At 44.7% G+C, this 17730-nt stretch overlaps 1 protein-coding gene across 1 annotated transcript in view; it reads right to left on the bottom strand.

The window, feature by feature from the left end:
* Gpc6 (glypican 6) overlaps nucleotides 1–17730 on the bottom strand; it is a 1014352-nt gene that overhangs the window by 18047 nt on the left and 978575 nt on the right. The window contains exon 7 of the mRNA XM_021203486.2: nucleotides 6141–6277. Within this exon, the coding sequence (XP_021059145.1) occupies nucleotides 6141–6277 (137 nt within the window). The remainder of the gene's footprint in view (nucleotides 1–6140; nucleotides 6278–17730) is intronic.

The raw sequence follows: 17730 nt of genomic DNA, 5'->3' as shown, positions 1-17730 counted from the left end.
TCTCCCAGCCACCCCGAGAAGTTGCTTAGGTCAGTGAAAAATGGGAGGCGTAGGAGTTCTACCTATCGACTCACTTCCTGCTGGTCGCTGAAGGTGAGCCCTAGATTCCTCTCTCAGGCCACAGACACTGACAGGGATGTTAAGGAAAGGTCTGTGTTTGCTCTTTGGATCAGTCATGTGAGCTTCTGAGCACGGGCTGCTGGGAGCTGACTTTCAGGGTGTTTTTAGTCTAGCTCTCTGTGTAATTTGGAGGTTGGGACTTTTGGAAGTGATTAGCTGAGGTGGGTTCTGAGAACCAAACTTTGGTTCTCTGTGAGAGCAATAGATGCTCTTAACCTCTGAGCCGTCTTTCCAGACCAACTGTCCAGTATTTTAAAGGACTCCTCGCTCTGGCAATCCTCGCTTAGAACCACAGATGTGTGGATTCGACATCAGCAGTAGCTACGTGGCCTGGGAGCTTGTTAGAAGCACCAAACCTCACTCAGGCCTTGTTTATAGCTCCATTTCTGTGGCTGTGATAAAAATACCCTGACATACAGAAACCGAAGGGAGAGAGGGTGTATTCAGCTTACAGACCCGGGTTATTATCATCAAGGGAAGTCGGAGCAGAACTCCGCAGCAAGGCACACCACACCCACAGCCACGAGCCAAAGAAAATAGAAGTGTGCATTCTTGCTTGTTTTCTTGCTATCCACCCACCAGTATTCTCCTCTCTTACATGGTTCTAGAACTCTTGCCTAGGGTATTACCCTGCCCACAGTGGATTGGGTCTTCCTATATCAATTAGCAACCAAGACAATCCCTCACAGACAAGCCTACGAGTCAACATGATCTAGAAAATCCCTCACTGAGACTCTCTTCCCATATAACTTGAGGTCATGTCAAATGAACAATAAACACTACCCAGCACAGGGACCATCTCAAGCTCACGGCTTTGCTCAGCTCTGGCTCTTTAACGAAAATGCCATGAACTGGATGGCTCATGTAGGAGAAACTGCATGAGCAACACCAGTTTCTCAAAGCTCTGGGGGAATGGGGCATCCAAGGCAAAGGCGTTGGCAGACATTCTCCAGTGATACCACTTTCTGGTCTGCAGATGGCTAAGTTCTTGCTCTATCCTCATTTGAGGTAGGGGAGAGAAGGGAGTGCAATGTCATCATGTTCCTCTCTCTCTCTCTCTCTCTCTCTCTCTCTCTCTCTCTCTCTCTCTCTCTCCTTCCCTTCCTCTCTATCCCTCCCCTCTCCTGTTACAAAAGTACAAATAACACTGTATTTCATGATCAAGTTGTCTTTCAAAGACCCCCCCCCCACATCTAAATACCAACACATTGGGAATATTGGGGTGGATGGGTGGGCTACCTTATCATGAGTTTTGAGGGGGAACAAATCCTCAATTTACAACACAACCAAGCAGAACTACAAAGCCTGAGTAGCACCATTCTAGGGTTTATGAACAATTTCTGTAGACACATCTCGCCCATCTTCTCAGTGTCTTGGGAGGTCAACAGAGGCAGAAAGCTTCTTGTGGTTACATAGCCTTTCCATCAGAATTGAAACCCAAGTGCCAGTAGGGCAGTGAGCAACACCTACAACTTGTCAATGGGAAGGGTCTCCTCCATCCCACTTCCTGCTGCAGGGGAGAGCATTAGTGCAGTGAGAAGTACTGTGGGGAGAGGCAACGGCTTAGTGCAGCCACTGCATGCATCCTTGACCATGGTCTCAACACCACAAACCATGTGGCTGCTCCTACAAGACTGATCTATGCATATGTATCACACCACCATCAACGCAACAGGTGCCATTAAGATAATAGCAGCTCTTCGGAAAAATAAGACAATCAGTCATTAAAAGGACATGCCCACTTTGGAGTCATTTTTGACTTCAGAAACATTAAAATCGGAAACAGGCACATTTTTGGGTCAAAGAAGTATGATGAAGAGATTGGGAGAAAAATGGAAGTTGGAAGAGAAAGGTGTGTCTGAAGGAGTCTGATGGGTAAAACTCAGAGAGGAAGAAGCAGTTGGCTTCTCAGAGACTGGAGCTCTGTGTTCGCTGTACAAACTCCATGACACCCTATCGATCCTAATGGGTGCTGGTGTTCTGTGTCCATTAACGTGTGCTGAGAGATATATTTCTTAATAATAAACTTTCACATGGTTGACAAGAATAGCCTTCTTTCTTCATCTTTGTTTTGCAACTGATCCTAAACACACACACACACACACACACACACAGAGAGAGAGAGAGAGAGAGAGAGAGAGACAGACAGACAGACAGACAGACAGACAGACAGACAGACAGACAGACACACAGAGACACACACACAGACACACACAAGTCTGCCATCTTCAAATTCATACATTGAAAGTGGGGGAAGAGTTTTTGTGTTATATATGGATTCTTAATTATCATGTGTTTAATCAACATATAACACTGTACAAACATATAGGGACTCACGTGACATTTGGATACCTGTGTACTTGTGCAATGCTCCAATCAGGTTAAGTGTATTTAACTCCTTAAATAGCTATTATTTCTTTGTGGTAAAAATATTCTTTCTTACAGTTTTGTTGAAAGAAATACATAGTGTGTTATGGCTGTGTATAGCCATCTTATAGTACATAGCCCACCAGAGCTTATTTCTATTCCCTACTTATAATATAGCACCCACTGATAAACCTCTATCACCAAATGTGTTCTCTAAGTTTCAAAATCTTTCTGTAGAATTTGTTTAAGTAAAAAAACAAAAACAAGCAAACAAACAACCCCCCCAAAACACTAACACCAAAAAACACCCTTTTTCCTCCATGTCATTCTAGATTTATCAATATTTGGAAGAGAAGATAGGTTTAGCTACATTTAATAGAACAAGTCTGGATTTGTTTTCTATTTACAAAGTCAGCAAATAGAAGGTTGCAACAGTAATACAATACTAATTACTACAAATTTAATACACTACAAATACTAATACACTACTACAAATACTAATACAACAGTCACTATAGTAGAATTCAACGGAAACATAATTGAGTCAATAGTATTTGACAAGCCCATCTTTTAAAATAATACCCAGATTGCATAATAAAACAATAGCTGTATGGAGCTAAATACAAGAATAGCCCTAGAGACTGCCGTAAACTTGACTATTTTATTTTATTTTATTTTATTTTATTTTATTTTATTTTTTATTTTCTTTATTTACATTTCAAATGCTATCCCGAAAGTTCCCTATACCCCCCCCCACCCCTGCTCCCCTACGCACCCACTCCCATTACTTGNCCCAGGCTTTCCCTTGTGCTGGGTCATATAAAGTTTGCAAGACCAAGGGACTATTTTTCTTCACTGTGTAAGATNCCCAGGCTTTCCCTTGTGCTGGGTCATATAAAGTTTGCAAGACCAAGGGACTATTTTTCTTCACTGTGTAAGATCTTACAGGTGCTCCTACTTGTCTCGGGATGAAATTCAAGTGTGGCTCTTGAGCACTGGGGGGTGCTCTTGAGCCACAGTATCAAGTATGGATGGGGATGCTCTTAGGGTATCTCCAGAGACACAGCACCAAGTATGATGGTGCTGCTCCCAGACCCATGTCCTCTCTCACGTGACTGCAAGTTCTCATGTGTTGGCCTCATTGTCATTTCATATCACCTCCCTGTATAAGTTGTGGGTCATGACCTCAAATGGAGTCACATAACCAAGTGTGGGGTCTGAAAACTCTGGCAACAGAAGGTTTCTGAATGCACAATGACCAGATTAGTGTAAAATCAAACATCAGATAAAGCTGCGATGTTTCTGGCCGTGGGTGCTAGCATTGGTTCACTCAGTGTCATGGGTGCTAGCGTTGGATCACTCAGTGTCATGGCATCCATGGTTCTGAACAGGTAACATGGACACCTGGCACTGCATGTGATGACCCAGGTCACGTAATGACAAAGGATGCTATGTGACTAAACTCAACTCAGTCTAAACTATGCAGTGATGTGAATCTCAATGTTTTCACTGCACACGCAAAATTTTCACTCTTACAGAAATTTAATTATAGGTTACTTATAAGAAACAAAAACTTTGGAGCAGGTGAGACAGCTTGGGAATTAAGAATACAGGCTGCTGTCCCAGAGGATCTGGGTTCAATTCCCAGCACACCTATTGGCCCCAGTGGTTCCAGGGCCTCCAACGTCATCTTTGGTCTCTGCAGACATGAGGCTCACAGGTACACGAAGGCAGATAATCCCAAGCAGAAAAGTAAATAAAAAGTTTTAAAAAAAATCTTAAAAAGCAAGACTGTAAATATTTTCTTCTTGTCCTTTCTCAGGATATAAGTATCAGATCCATTTATCTTTAGACTGCGTTGTTAGAATTCTGATTTTTGGAAACTGCTATTTTTGCTTCTGACTTGAATTGCACATCAAAAAAAAAAAAATCATTACACGAGATTTGGCTTAGAATTACATCAGAATTTTCCAAAATTTCTCAAATGGTCCTAAGCACATTTCTGGCAACTGATGCTCCATGTTTATATGAAACAGTATTAAATTTCATTTGGTTTCTTTACTTGAGCTGAGGAGCATTTAGGGGTGTTTGTCTGTTTGCCTGTTTAAGAGGCACAGGACTGCTGGGCTGGGAACGGAGAATTCTTTCCTGTTGATTGGGTGCCAGGCACTGGTATCCAGGTCCCTCACCTGGGTGCTTTAACCTCATGAGGATGTAGGTAATCACATGGTGTGCAAATATCCAACAACCTGTGTGACTGACTGTTCATGGGAACGAGAGGTTCACAGCACAGCCTTCATGTCAACCAGGGCTGAAAGGTAAACACGGTCTGCAGCAGGGCTGCAGGGTCACCTGCTCAGCCTGGCGGTGTCTTTCCGTAGTGATTTTTGGGAGGTGATGCATCAGAGGTGTTAATTCACAGCTGAATTTTTCTGTCCATGGGTAGTGGCATGGTGCTCACAGCATCAATCTCCCTCTCTTGTCTCAACCTTAGGTTTGAACCCTGACCTGTGGGGCAACTCGAATTGGTTGTGGATCTTTCTGTGGCTGTCCTGGTTTCGCCTGCTACGCTCTTCCTCATAAGGCAGGCAACTGCTATTCCCCCAAACAGATGGTATAAAGTGCAAGGAAGCAATGTGAGCTCCTGAGGTGCCCGTGCTCGCTGCCTACCTCTGGCAGACTTCTTCTGATCTGCTTCTCGCACACCTTCTTCCTCACTTGGATCGCAGCTGGTTCGTGTCTTTAAAATTGCCTAGTAAGACGCTCCCAAATAGAAGCCTTCCCTAGCTTCTCCACCTGCTGGTCGGTCCCCAAAGATTCCTTGAATCCAACTAGCCAGCTGCCTTACCCACCTGCAGCCCCACTGATGGCGGCCTGGCAGACTCCTCTCCTCATGTCCTGCCCAGTTAGCCAATTCTCAGCCACTTTCCCCATCCAACTTCTCCACCCTAGGCAAGCTTGGCCAAGCCCTGTCTGAGCTGAGCCAACAGATTTAGAAATTTCTTACCGAATGGCAACAACACTGGTCAGTGGAGTAGGAAGATAAGAACATTGTCACAAGGGGGACCCAAAGGGACTTTAGAGCCATGGAACCTTCTGGGTCCCTTCATTACTGTTTCCTCTCTATTTTCTTTCCCCTTCCCATTGAATGGTCTGAGTTTCTTTTTCTCCAAAGGTGAAAAATATTACAGTTGAATTTTCATTTTCTGTTTAACTTGTGATTAAAAAACAAGGGGGGAGGGAGAGCCCTGCAGAATTAACTAAGGATAAAAATAGCTATGCTCTCTTCAAGTCATTAAGTGAACATAACGGGCTCTTTGTGATCTCGGGCTATCTGGAAGCTGGCATCTGTCACCACCCTCTGTCCTCTTCCAGAGTCGAGGCAGTCGGAACAAGGATTCAGTGCTTAATGGAACCTTGAGAGTAAGTGCTCCCACGTGCTCATCAAACCTGCCACTCTCAGCAGCTGTCACCAAGTGGCTCCATAGCCCTCCACCCACCACTGCTTTTTGCATAAACAGTTCTGCGGTGGTGCCAGGAGATTCTTGCACGGCCGAGTGTGCTGTGCCCCATCGGCGCCGCATCCCTAAGCGTGCCGCCCCACCCGGGCCTCCCTGAGCATTCCGCCCCATCCGCTCACCCAGGTCCCTCACCTGGCTTTGCTGTGTCCGTTCCAGCACTCCTCCTCGTTGGAGGTTCCTGCTGTCACACGTTCGTCCTTGCAGATGGTGTAGGGCAATGCTGACCAGACCTTTTTAGAGAGCTTCAGTTTCTCTTTTATGTCTGTGACCTGATCAAGAAACCAAAAAAGAGGGTGAGGAGTCTCGTTGGGCTTCACTTGCCTCTCTATGTAAGGATGTGACAAACTGAAGGTGAGAGACTATGGGCCCTATGCACAAACTACCGCTTTTAAGAGAGAATGAATCCATGCTATAGGAGCCGCAGCCCAGAAAGCTTTCTGCCTCCACTTCTCTCTTGCTCCTCCCCGAAAACACTCAGGCTACTGGCTCCCTAGTTTCCCTCTTCTCTGTCCTGTCCTTTGAATTAAAACCCAAGGAAGTGTCCCACCTGCTTCTGGGCCACTCCGCTGCAGAGAGTACCTGCTGCAAACACCCTAAATACAAGCTTTAGATCACGTTCCCTGGATGCAGGATGAATGCCCCAAAACAATGTACCAAGTGACAAAACACATTTCCCAATAGACTAGCTGAGTCTACAAAAGGCAATATTGTTGCGAGCTCTGCTGCTGATGACCAAGGGACAGTTAAACCATGCCAGGAAGCTTTGTAAGGTAGAGTGGGTTGAGAACCAGAGACTATGCGGGCACATAGGCACCTCCCCTGCCCTGCCTCCTGCCCCCAGCTCCTTGATAGACTCTCATCCTGGAACACGTGCCACACTCCCCACATAAGGAATCATGACCTGTGGTCACATAGGTCCAGAACAGAGTTCTCCATGCTAATTAATGAGGTATCTAGAGGCCCCTGAGGGCTTAGCCAATAAGTTTCCCTTCCCAGACATTTCTCCCTGCAAAAGGTATTTAATCTCAGGTCCACTCTGAGAAGTGCGAACATATCTATTTTCTATCATGAATGTTCGATAGTGTAGAACCATGGAATGTCTCTCATCAAGATCTGCTGTGGGGAGGCATGAAGAAGACATTTGACTATTGAGCTACAGCTTAATTCTCCCGTAGAAGGCCTCTCTGCATTCCCAGCCACAACTGCCACCAAGCTAAAGACAACCAACACTGTGACAAGCCAGAGCTCCTCATCCCCCCCTTACCCTCTGCCCTGAGTCAGACTCTCTCTCAGCCTGCGGTCCCCTGACTCTGTTCTCTGCTCCTCCATGACTTCCAGTGGCACTGCCTGGATGTCCAAGAGTCTGGCAACCCCACGGTCCTTTCATCCTCACAGACCCTGGACCCCTGAACCAGCTCCAGCTTTTCCACATCTCAGACTGCACTTTCCCACCCCGGAGAGGTGTCTCTGTACTTCCCTACAGCCCAGCACCTACCCAGGGCCTCTCTGGTGGCTGTGCCCTGAGGAGGAACCTGGACCAACAATGACCTCTGCTATGGTCCCTTCAGCAGGCTCACACAGAATGCACTTGGGTGGTGAGCGGTAAACTCAGGCCACCACAAAATCTCTAGTACCCAAAGATGAAAGTCAGTCTAACCACGAGTGACAGGTGTAGCTCTGAGGGCTTCAGGCATCGACCGAGTACCTCAGTACTCAGACCTCAGTACTCCGTGCAGTGCCAGAGTTTTGTTTTGTTTTGTTTTGTTTTTTCCACCCTTAACCCTGACCTCCTATCCGTGGGAAAGGGAGAGACAAGGATCCGATGCCACTTTGCCTCTATCACGAACATCAGTTCATTCATTTGATGCAGTGTCCTGACGGCCTAGCCATTCTTTTCCAACACCGAGAAAACGCACAGACGGATAACACGCATCAGTTACAGGCTGCATTGGGTCCTTGAAGGTTAGCATTTTTGAAGTCCTGACCCAAAGCACTCTGGAATGTGTCATGATTTTGAGGTGAGATTCTGACAGAGGCGAGGAAGTAAAAGTGAGTCAATTTAAATAGCCTCTTCGTCAGGAGGGCTGGGTGGAAGGCGTGGACACAGAGAAGGAGAGGCCCGGGAGGAGATGACCACTGAAGTGTCCAGAAGCCACAGAAGGAATGGGTGAGCACACAGTGGGATGTCACACTGCTTGCTTCCCTGGCTCCCAGTTAGACTCGGAGTGCTGTGTGCATCCAAGACCATATGTAACATAAGGACCTCCTCACGATTAGCCAGCAGCCTCCTTTGCCCCGTCTCATCCCTCTGCTTGCTGAAGTAGGGGTAGGGTTGGAAATCACCTTATCCTCAGGGGTCGAAAATGATGGAGTGACTATTCATCCAGGATGCTAAAGTTATAGGAAAACCCCGGGTAAGGCTCAGGATGAGTTAGTGATATGCTGTGCTTAACAAATGTTCATCGAGATATTAGTTTTAATTATCCCATTCTGTTATGCTTTTCTAGACAATGTTTCAAACACTCTGCATACCTGGGGGTCATAGTAAGGGCTGCTGTGACGCATGGGGCTGTCCCTGGCTGTGCGAAGATGGGGTGTGGGGCTTCCCTGATTTGCTCACTACACCACAGTTTACAATCGGGGCACGTTCTCCCTGGCATTTTGGTAGCTGAACGCTCTCATTGTGCAATTCAAGGAGATAACAGCAAAAGAGCAGCGAGAAATGTAAATGGTATTTTAACATTCTGCACCAGCACCGGGCGATTCATCTGCAGCCTGTAAAGTCGAGGCACACGTCTGAACAAATGGGTGCTGTTAGCCACCGGGAGAGGACACGCCCGTGATGGGAAAGGCCATGCCTGGGATTTTAAAGGATGCAGGGAGTGACGGGGGCTTATTCCCAATCTCAGGGAAGTTTTCCAGTTCTCATGTTGTGCAGAAAGACTTATCTAATCCCACTTGCTGTTTTGATCTCTGAATAACACACGTCACTGCTCTGCAAGAGCTCCGAGCTGTCTGTTTTGTTTTCCTGGAACGTAGGAGCATGTGGCTGTGAGGCAAGCTTTCTGTTACCAGTTCTCCAGAACACAGGCATTACGGACGGTCACACCAACCCGACTCATTCCACGACACAAACTCGATGCAGACAGAGAGGCCTGTGGTCATTGCAGCAGCTCCCTCTCTTTATTTGCATCCCAGATGAGCATCCTCACAACATTCGTAAGGACCCGAGGCCCAGCATTACAGGACAAATGCTGCCGTGACAGTGTGAATGCTTTTGCCTATTTTTATTGACATTCTGAAGAATCAGCTCGTCATTCCGTAGGAACTCAATGCAAATATGCACAACTGGGGTTCACAGAGAAAACCCAAGTCATCTTTTGATACTTATCTGGAGTTTATTTTCGACACTTTGAGCTCCTGCCTTTCTAGAGCTGTGTCTCTTAGTTTAAGACTCATGAAAACGTCCATGGGAAGCCCACCCCGTGGGAAGACCGTGGAGCCATTCTTCCATCTGCCCTAATGGAACTCAGGAACTCACAGCATGGAGAGCAAGGCCAGAAGGCAGAGTAATGGGGAAAGCCAGAGACATGTAAAGTCAAGGGGTAGATAGGAAGAACATTCAGCCTCTTTCATTTGGTGATGTGAATCTCGCTTAGGAAATAAGCTCACGCGAATGTTTAACGCGAATCTCATGAAATTTCTGATTTAACTTCCAATTTACAGCAGGCACTGGGGTAGCAAAAGAAACTGAACAGGAGCATAAATAAATGATCAGACACATCTGGTGAATGAGACATTACATGAGACAACTGGTCTCAACTCCTCAAAAGAGCACGAGTAAATAAATAAATCAATAAAGGCAGGAAGACTGTTGTAGATGAAAAGAAACTCCACGAAACATCCCAACCAAATGTCACATGGAAGATCTTGCCTCGGTTTTAGATCTGGAGGCAGGTATCCATCCAGCTATAAGAGAGTGTTGAGATAATGGGGCAATTTTGAATATAGGAGAGATACAAGTTGAGAATGCTGAACTACTGCTAATTTTCTCGAGTGCAGTAATGATTGTGAGGCTGTAAGGGAATCTCATTTAAGAGACTCATGCTGAGATATTTGGGGAGAAAATGTCCTTATGACTTTTATTTATTTGAAAAGAGCAAACAAAGCCAAAGCCCTCAGTCACGTTTGAATCCATTAGAGGAGGATGCTAGTGTTGATTTTCTTTGTAGCCATTTCAGAAGTGTTTGAAAATGTAAAAGCTCTGAAACACTGCGGGGAGGTAAAGTCTTCTTGTCAGCAGAGTCACCGGCTCAGTATGTGATAAGAGCTCTCATGCCACTAAGACTCTCAAACCAAGCTGCACAACTTCATCCTGCTAAACTAGTGGTGCCACGCCCCAGGCATGACAGGGACACAGAGGCCTCGAGCAGGTGAAGCTATCTTGTCATGTATTTATTAAGTGGTAGAGACGAGACATAGTTTCGCATGTAGACTTTGGAATAGTTGCTCTTAACTACCTTGCTCACTGCTGACAGTCCTGGCCTGCAAGCCTCTGGCACTGGTGCCGAGACTCCTGTGTGTATTTCTATGGATGCAGGTGTGTATCATTAGATACTGGATAATTCAGTGTACCACTAGATACTGGACATTACAGTGTACCATTACTTGATATTACATGGTATCATTAGATACTGGATATCACAGTGTACCATTAGAGACTGGATATTACAGTGTACCATAAGAAACCAGATATTACATGGTATCATTAGAGACTGGACATTACATAGTATCATTAGATACCGGACATTACAATGTATCATTAGATACTGGATATTACAGTGTACCATTAGATACTGGCTATTACATAGTATCATTAGATACTGGATATTACAGTGCACTATTAAAGACTGGATATTACATAGTATCATTAGATACTGGATATTACAGTGTACCATTAGATACTGGATAGTGGAAGGCATCTTGCCTTACGTAAGATGGACCAGCCTAGCGTGATATGGAATCACCCTACTCAGAAAAGCCTGCAATTTAAAATTTACCAATTCAAAGCATAATCAGCTACAAGTAACTGACATCATAGAAAGTGAGCTCTTGGATAAAAGGAACCATATTTCTCTTCTTATGTTTAAATGTTTTTTCTGTGGGTATAGGTGTTTTGTCTGCATGTATTTCTGTGTATCACATGCATGCTTACTGCCCATAGAGGTCAGAAGAAACATAAGATCCCCTAGGACTGGAGTTTCAGAATATTGTGAGTCACCATGTGGGTGCTGGGAATTGAGCCTGGGTCCCCCAGAAGAGCAGCCAGTGCTCTTAACTGCTGAGCCATCTCCCCAGCCCTCTTCTCAATAGCTTAATTTTAAAATTTGACACCCAGTTGTATATATTTGTGGGATGCCATGTGATATTTCAATATAGGCTTGCATCGTCTCCTGCTCAAATCAGGGTCAGCTTATCTCTTCAAACATCTGTCCTTTGTGTGTGGTAACTGCAGACACACTTGCTTCCTCAAGCTTGCTCTACATGCCTCTGCAACGCAGGAAGTGAAAACAATAAAAATTCTTTGTAACTTCTCACCCTCAGAAGTTTTTGCTTTGTAAGGACATACAGCATATAATACATGAGCTCACTAGGGGTATTATATTACTTAGGCATAAACAATGGCAAGTATCCAAAGTGTCTGTGATCCTGATGGATGTACAAGACATAAATAAATAAATAAATAAATAAATAAATAAATAAATAAACAATAGACGGCCTGCCTATAACTCAGGGGCTCACATAAATTACTTGAAATCAGTGACTTGGCAAGAAAAAAAAAAAATCAGTAACCTTTAGTGTCTTCAGCTTAATGAGAGAGGAAGTAGAAGACAAATTTTTCCAATGTTGGTGGAGTAAGGAAAAGGAAAGAGAGAGAGAGAGAGAGATTTTGTTGTTAGCATTCCCTCATCAAGTGCCTACGCCTCGGTATTGGTCAGGGTTTGTGCCAGGGTGAGGGTATAAAGATGGCTCGTGCATCATGGCTACCCTTGGACGATGCGCAGCGGCTCTGTTTGGTGGGTGTGGGTAGATCCACCGTAGACCCAGTCCTGGCGAAGAGGAAGGCTGTGAGAGTCTAGATACCAGTTTGTCTGGCAGCCTTTCTGGAGAATACTATATTCCCTGCATACAAGTAAGGCTTTGCTGATATTTCCTCCTTGTGACTGTTGAATTCCACCATGGGAACAATTAGGGAGCAGGGCAATTAGTAATTCTATCCAGAGGGCTTAAAACTAAAAACACAACACAGCGTCTCGGTTTTCATCCTTCGCCATGATGATTTTACCCGTGCAGAATGGCTGATTGCAGCCTCTGCTCTGGACTTCAGTGGTGCTCGCTAAGGAGCCACTGGATATTCATGGCTCCAGGAACCGACACTCAGCAAACAGCACTTAGTGTGTGTCCGGTGCTTAATAAATATTTGTTGAGTGAACACATACATGAACAGCATTGCCAATTATCTGCTAAGGGGAGTAAGATATTTTGAGCAAGCCATCGATTATCTGTCATCCAGACTTTTCTTCGGAGAGTCAGAAAGATGTTGGCAAATTCACTCAGGTCTTTACTAACAGAGCAGGGAGGGATCTCAGATGATCCTTCAACCCTCTAAGCAGGATTACAATGAGAAGTCACTGTAGATGTCACTGCTGGTGTGACTTATGTATGGTTTGGGAGGAGAGCCTCAGAAATCTTAAAGGTGATCCTGGCTTGTGGATAAATCATGAGAATTTAAGTAGAAATAGAGCCACTTCCATCTTAAGTCGTCTTTAGGGTCCTGCACAGAACTTGCTGTAGCTGCCTTTTGGCTTTGTAAGTGAGATAACTGCCGAGTTCTCAATGGGTTGCTTTTCAGCTCTGTAATCACTCTTTTACTTGACGGCGCACATGTGATTTATTCTTCTCGAAGAGATTTGCTCATAGCTGCCCTTCGATTGACAAAGACTCTTAAGTCCATTTACCTGGAACCTTTTCCTTCCCCTGGTTCTATCCCGGGCAGCCGCAGCGAGAGGAATACCTGTTGTTCTACACTGATCACCCCTGGACCGGGATCTATTCTCCTAGCTTCCTGTTGTGAGCCACTGGCCTCATGCCCTGTTTACTTAGGACTTAAGAAGGATTTCAGCATGCTTACTTCATCTGTATAAAAACATAATGTAATCAGATGTAAATAATATATACCATATCTTTAGAAAAATAGATGATTAATATTTAAAGGGCAATACACTAAATAATATATAATGAGGGGAAAAACAATGTAAATATTTTATAGGCTGAAGGTCATTTGTTAGCTTTGGAAAACGGTCTGTTTAAAGAAACAAAGGCAGTCTGGCCAGTCCTCTACTTGGGGAAATTAAGAGAATTCAGTGCATTTAAGCCATCTATAAAGCTTAGGGATTTAATAATCTAGTTTTGAAGCAGCAACCTAGTCTGGGTTTCCGTTCAGAAAAGAGTCAGCTTGTCTTTCAGTCCTGATTTCTCTGCTAACTGTGAAGCCCGACTCGGGAACCACACCGTGTTTGCCCTTCGTTGGTAGAACGAGTTCTGTGGGGCTGTCTGCAGCTTCTCCTATCTACTTGGGAACACGTGGAATCTAGAGTGTTTCCATTCCCTAAATTGCAGAGAGGGATTAAATACCTATGAGTAAGGTAATCCAGGCAGAAAGTAGGATTTAGTCCCAGTGCTCGGCGAGGAAGCATGCTTGGCCTTATTTATGCTTCAAGCTCAAGTTCCTGTCTTCTGGTCATGACTCTTAACATCTTACTCATCATTTTCAACTTTAAATTTCTTTTTTAGATTTGGCATTGCTTTTCGGATTCTCAGAGTGTCTCTGTCTGTCCTATAATGTTTAAGTTTTATAACAAACACTCTGTAGAGAAATTGTACCATGTTTCCTTCCAGGAAACTTGCAAATACATCTTGGGGGTAACAGCAGGGACTCTATTGAATTCAGCCTGTCAGTGAACCTAAGGCAGATTTTGCCCTCATAACACACCTAGTATTCTATTGTGTCCTCAAGTCACAGTGTAAACTTAAAAACAGCCCCACATTCTGGGCTTCGCCACGTGCTCCCAGGGAACCCAGTAACAGTGTGTAGTCTATTGCTGTGTGACATATTTTCTCTCCTGTGGTATGGCACTTGTAGCATCGCTCCCTAAGGAGAGACACAGTAGTGCATTTTGTAGGAAAAAAGTAGGAAGGATAAAAACCCAGGAGGAGGCGAGAGAAGCTTTGATGTTCTAAAAGACAATGCTTAGTTCTGTTGAGTTTCTCAGGGGATCTGGAATTGGATGAACAGTTTAAAGAGTGAATTATCCCTTCTGGCTTCTGGTTTGGAGTTTCTCAGCTGAATGATCACACTCTACAAAGGGCACGACCCCAAGAAGACAGATGGGATCTTCATCAGGCAAAACAACGATTCTCAAAGTGAATTAAATATTGGAAACTCCAGAGATCCCTTCCTATGCCGTTCAGGTATTTTTTTAAAAAGAAAAGACAAAAAACGGTCACATTTTATGTTTGTACCTAATGCTCTAATTGTGCCTTGTTGCCTGTGATCTCATGTAGATGTAGCATAATCTCATATTGATGCGAGGATGTAGAAAGAGTGCCACATGTCCTTGAGAAAATGCACAATTGGACCTTGAGCTAATACCAATTAAATTCAACAGTCGAGAGAAAAGGGAAATCATTTAAGTCCCCAGAAATTCACGCAAAATCAAAGGATCGCTTTGCCCAGTAGCCTCTTAATTACAGCATCATTTGCTTTTGACGACTGAAAATTATGAATGACTTCAAGGAGTGATTTTCTTATTGAACTGTCAAAATTTTAAAGCAGAGCTCCTATGTGTGTGTGCCAAAGATTCTAGAAGATTCATAACTTAAGACTTGTCTAGACTCCTTCTAAATGCTTACTATGACACACACTGGTGTCTGGAGAAAGAAGACTGGTTGTATGAGCTGAAGCTCTTCTCTTCTCTCCTTTATGGGTATCCTGGCCACAGACAAGGGTGAGTCCCTCCTCTTCTGCCTGACACTAACCCTTGAGGCCCCGTGGCTCTTGCTTTTCCTGCACATTCACGCTCCCTGGTTGGTTTGTTCTCTCCCCGGTGCACTCCCTTCTGATCGTGACTCATCCCTGGTCTGAGTGGCCTTTTTTCTCTTACTCTTTGCTTTGGACAACAGATCTGTCCTTTGCCTGCTCTGGCCTTGCTCATTTTGTTGACATGACTTTGGCTGAGTAGACACAGACATCTCCAAGGAGCTGCCATGATCTGTGAATTGTGACAAGAGCGGATTCTAAATTAGGTTATTAGAGACGCGGTCTTCATCATGGTGGACAGGGTGATCTCAGGTGCAGTCTCACACAAAGAGAATGAATTCAATATTTTATCAGTTTTCTGAGGCCCATGAATCAGGTTACTATTTAAACCTGAGCTCTGCCCCCCTCTGACATTGCTGTAATCATGGAATGGCAATCTTGGGAGGTTCCTCGTGGTTCAAAGAATGGGTTTCTCTGCGTCCTACTGCAGTCAATGGGGTCATAGCTGTGGAGTGGCACTTTGAATAAGATCAATCTAGGGATTAATTGGGAAACTAATGATTTTGTCAATGTAGAAAAAGCTTGAAAGTTTTGAGCATCTAGTTTTGCTGAAAATTTTTCTTTGCCACCTAGTTCTTTCCCCGTGCAACTCCTTCAGAGAGACTTTGGTGACATTCAGGAGATTGAAACAGAGGCCCAATTTCTACTTCTGTATGTGACAGACATAAAAATGATTCCACTAAGCGCACAACCTCCTGAAGTTACTCTTAAAATATTGAAATTTCATCTTCAGGAAATGAAACCCAGGATATCACATGCATGTCTGCTAATTAAAAAGGAAGGGAGTTTGCGGGGAGACGGCTCAGCTCGCAAGTGCTTGCCTCCAAAGCAAGGTGGCCTGGGTTTGCCTCCCAGAATCCAAATGAGAACTCTGGCAGGTACAGTGGCCCCCTCGAATCCTCCCTCAGTGCCAGGGAGGTGGAGACGGCAGACCCTGGGGGTGTGCTGCTCAGTACGTCTATCTTAGGTGGCGAGTTCTAAGCCAGTGGGGACACTCTATGTCACAAGAGGAGCTTGTCATTCCTGGGGTGACATCTGTAGTCACCCTCTATCCTCCACATGCACCAGCTCTATGTTTGCCCACATACACATAAATGCACAGACATGGTTGCCCTCTAGTCTCCATAATACACCTACACACACACACACACACACACACACCCCTACACACACCTACATCCCCCCACATCCATCCCCTCACACCTACACACACCTACACACACACACCTACACACCACACACACCTACAACCCACACACACCTACAACCCACACACACCTACACCCCCACACACACCTACACACACACACACCTACACACACACACACACACACACACACACACCTACAGACACGCACACACACATTTGGGTACTACCCCTCAGAATTTGTCATTTAGTTCTGAATAACTGAAGCTTTCTTTATTCTTCCACAAGACATCTGCGCAGTAAACACTCAGGCATACTTCTCTGAATTGGCAACCAGGAAACAAGACATATCTTTTGGCTCAACTGAATGTGGTGGAGTGGAGCAGGGCCTTCCTCACTAAGACCTTACAAAATACCTGGTTCCACCCTACAGCAGGAGCTCACAAAGATGAACGCTCAGGGGAAAGCCGTTTAGAGGCAGTGCTGAAGAGTGTTCATGGGATCATAGGTACAAATCAGGTTTATCTATATTCTAAAGCCACTTAGGGTAGACGAAGGTTGTCCTAAATCTTTTATGGAGTAGGCAATAAAAGGAGCGTAAATCTCTTTTGGGTGCATGGGATTTGATTTATTCCTAACTGTGTAGACTGGCACTGTGTACAGCATAATAAATGCTACTTTTGTATCAATTCTTTCATATCTGTGATGCAACATAAGGTTTTTCTTTATGGGTTGTGCTGGGAATTGGCTTGAGTGTAATTATCAGTGACCTGGACTTAATGGAATCCTGAAAACAGATTTCTCTCTCTCTCTCTCTCTCTCTCTCTCTCTCTCTCTCTCTCTCTCTCTCTCTCTCCCTCTCTCTCTCTCCTATCTATCATCTCTCTCTCCTATCTATCTACCTACCTATCTTCTATCTATCTATCTATCTATGAATATATATGTGTGTGTAAGTATATATATGTGTATGTGTGTGTGTATGTATATAAATATGTATACACACACACACACATCCAGGACTGGGAATCACAGCATTCCTGATGTATAAACTTTAGCTCATGTATGAGGCTCTGCAAAGGCGAGGAGGGGGGAATGAATTCAGGGATGCTTCTCTCTCTCATTTTGCGTCTTTTAGAACTCTTGACACTAGCACCATGCAGGGTTTCTGTAGAGAATGTGTTTACAGGCTCCCTTGGGTCTTTGCCATCTGTGATGTCAGAGGTTTCCCCTCCTAGTCTTGAAGGAACATTGTGGCAGGGCCGCTAGTTCCTGCATCACAGTCCAGGAGGCGTATGTCCCATCTGCCAGTTCAAGGCTGGGTTATGTACTCAGTGGAGAGTGAAGGAAGGAAGAAAGGAAGGAAGGAAGGGAGGAAGGAAGGAAGGAAGGAAGGAAGGAAGGGAGGGAGGGAGGGA

Source organism: Mus pahari, chromosome 8, assembly GCF_900095145.1.
Source record: "Mus pahari chromosome 8, PAHARI_EIJ_v1.1, whole genome shotgun sequence".
NCBI classification, from domain to species: Eukaryota; Metazoa; Chordata; class Mammalia; order Rodentia; family Muridae; genus Mus; species Mus pahari.
This window is presented reverse-complemented; position numbering and strand designations above follow the sequence as displayed.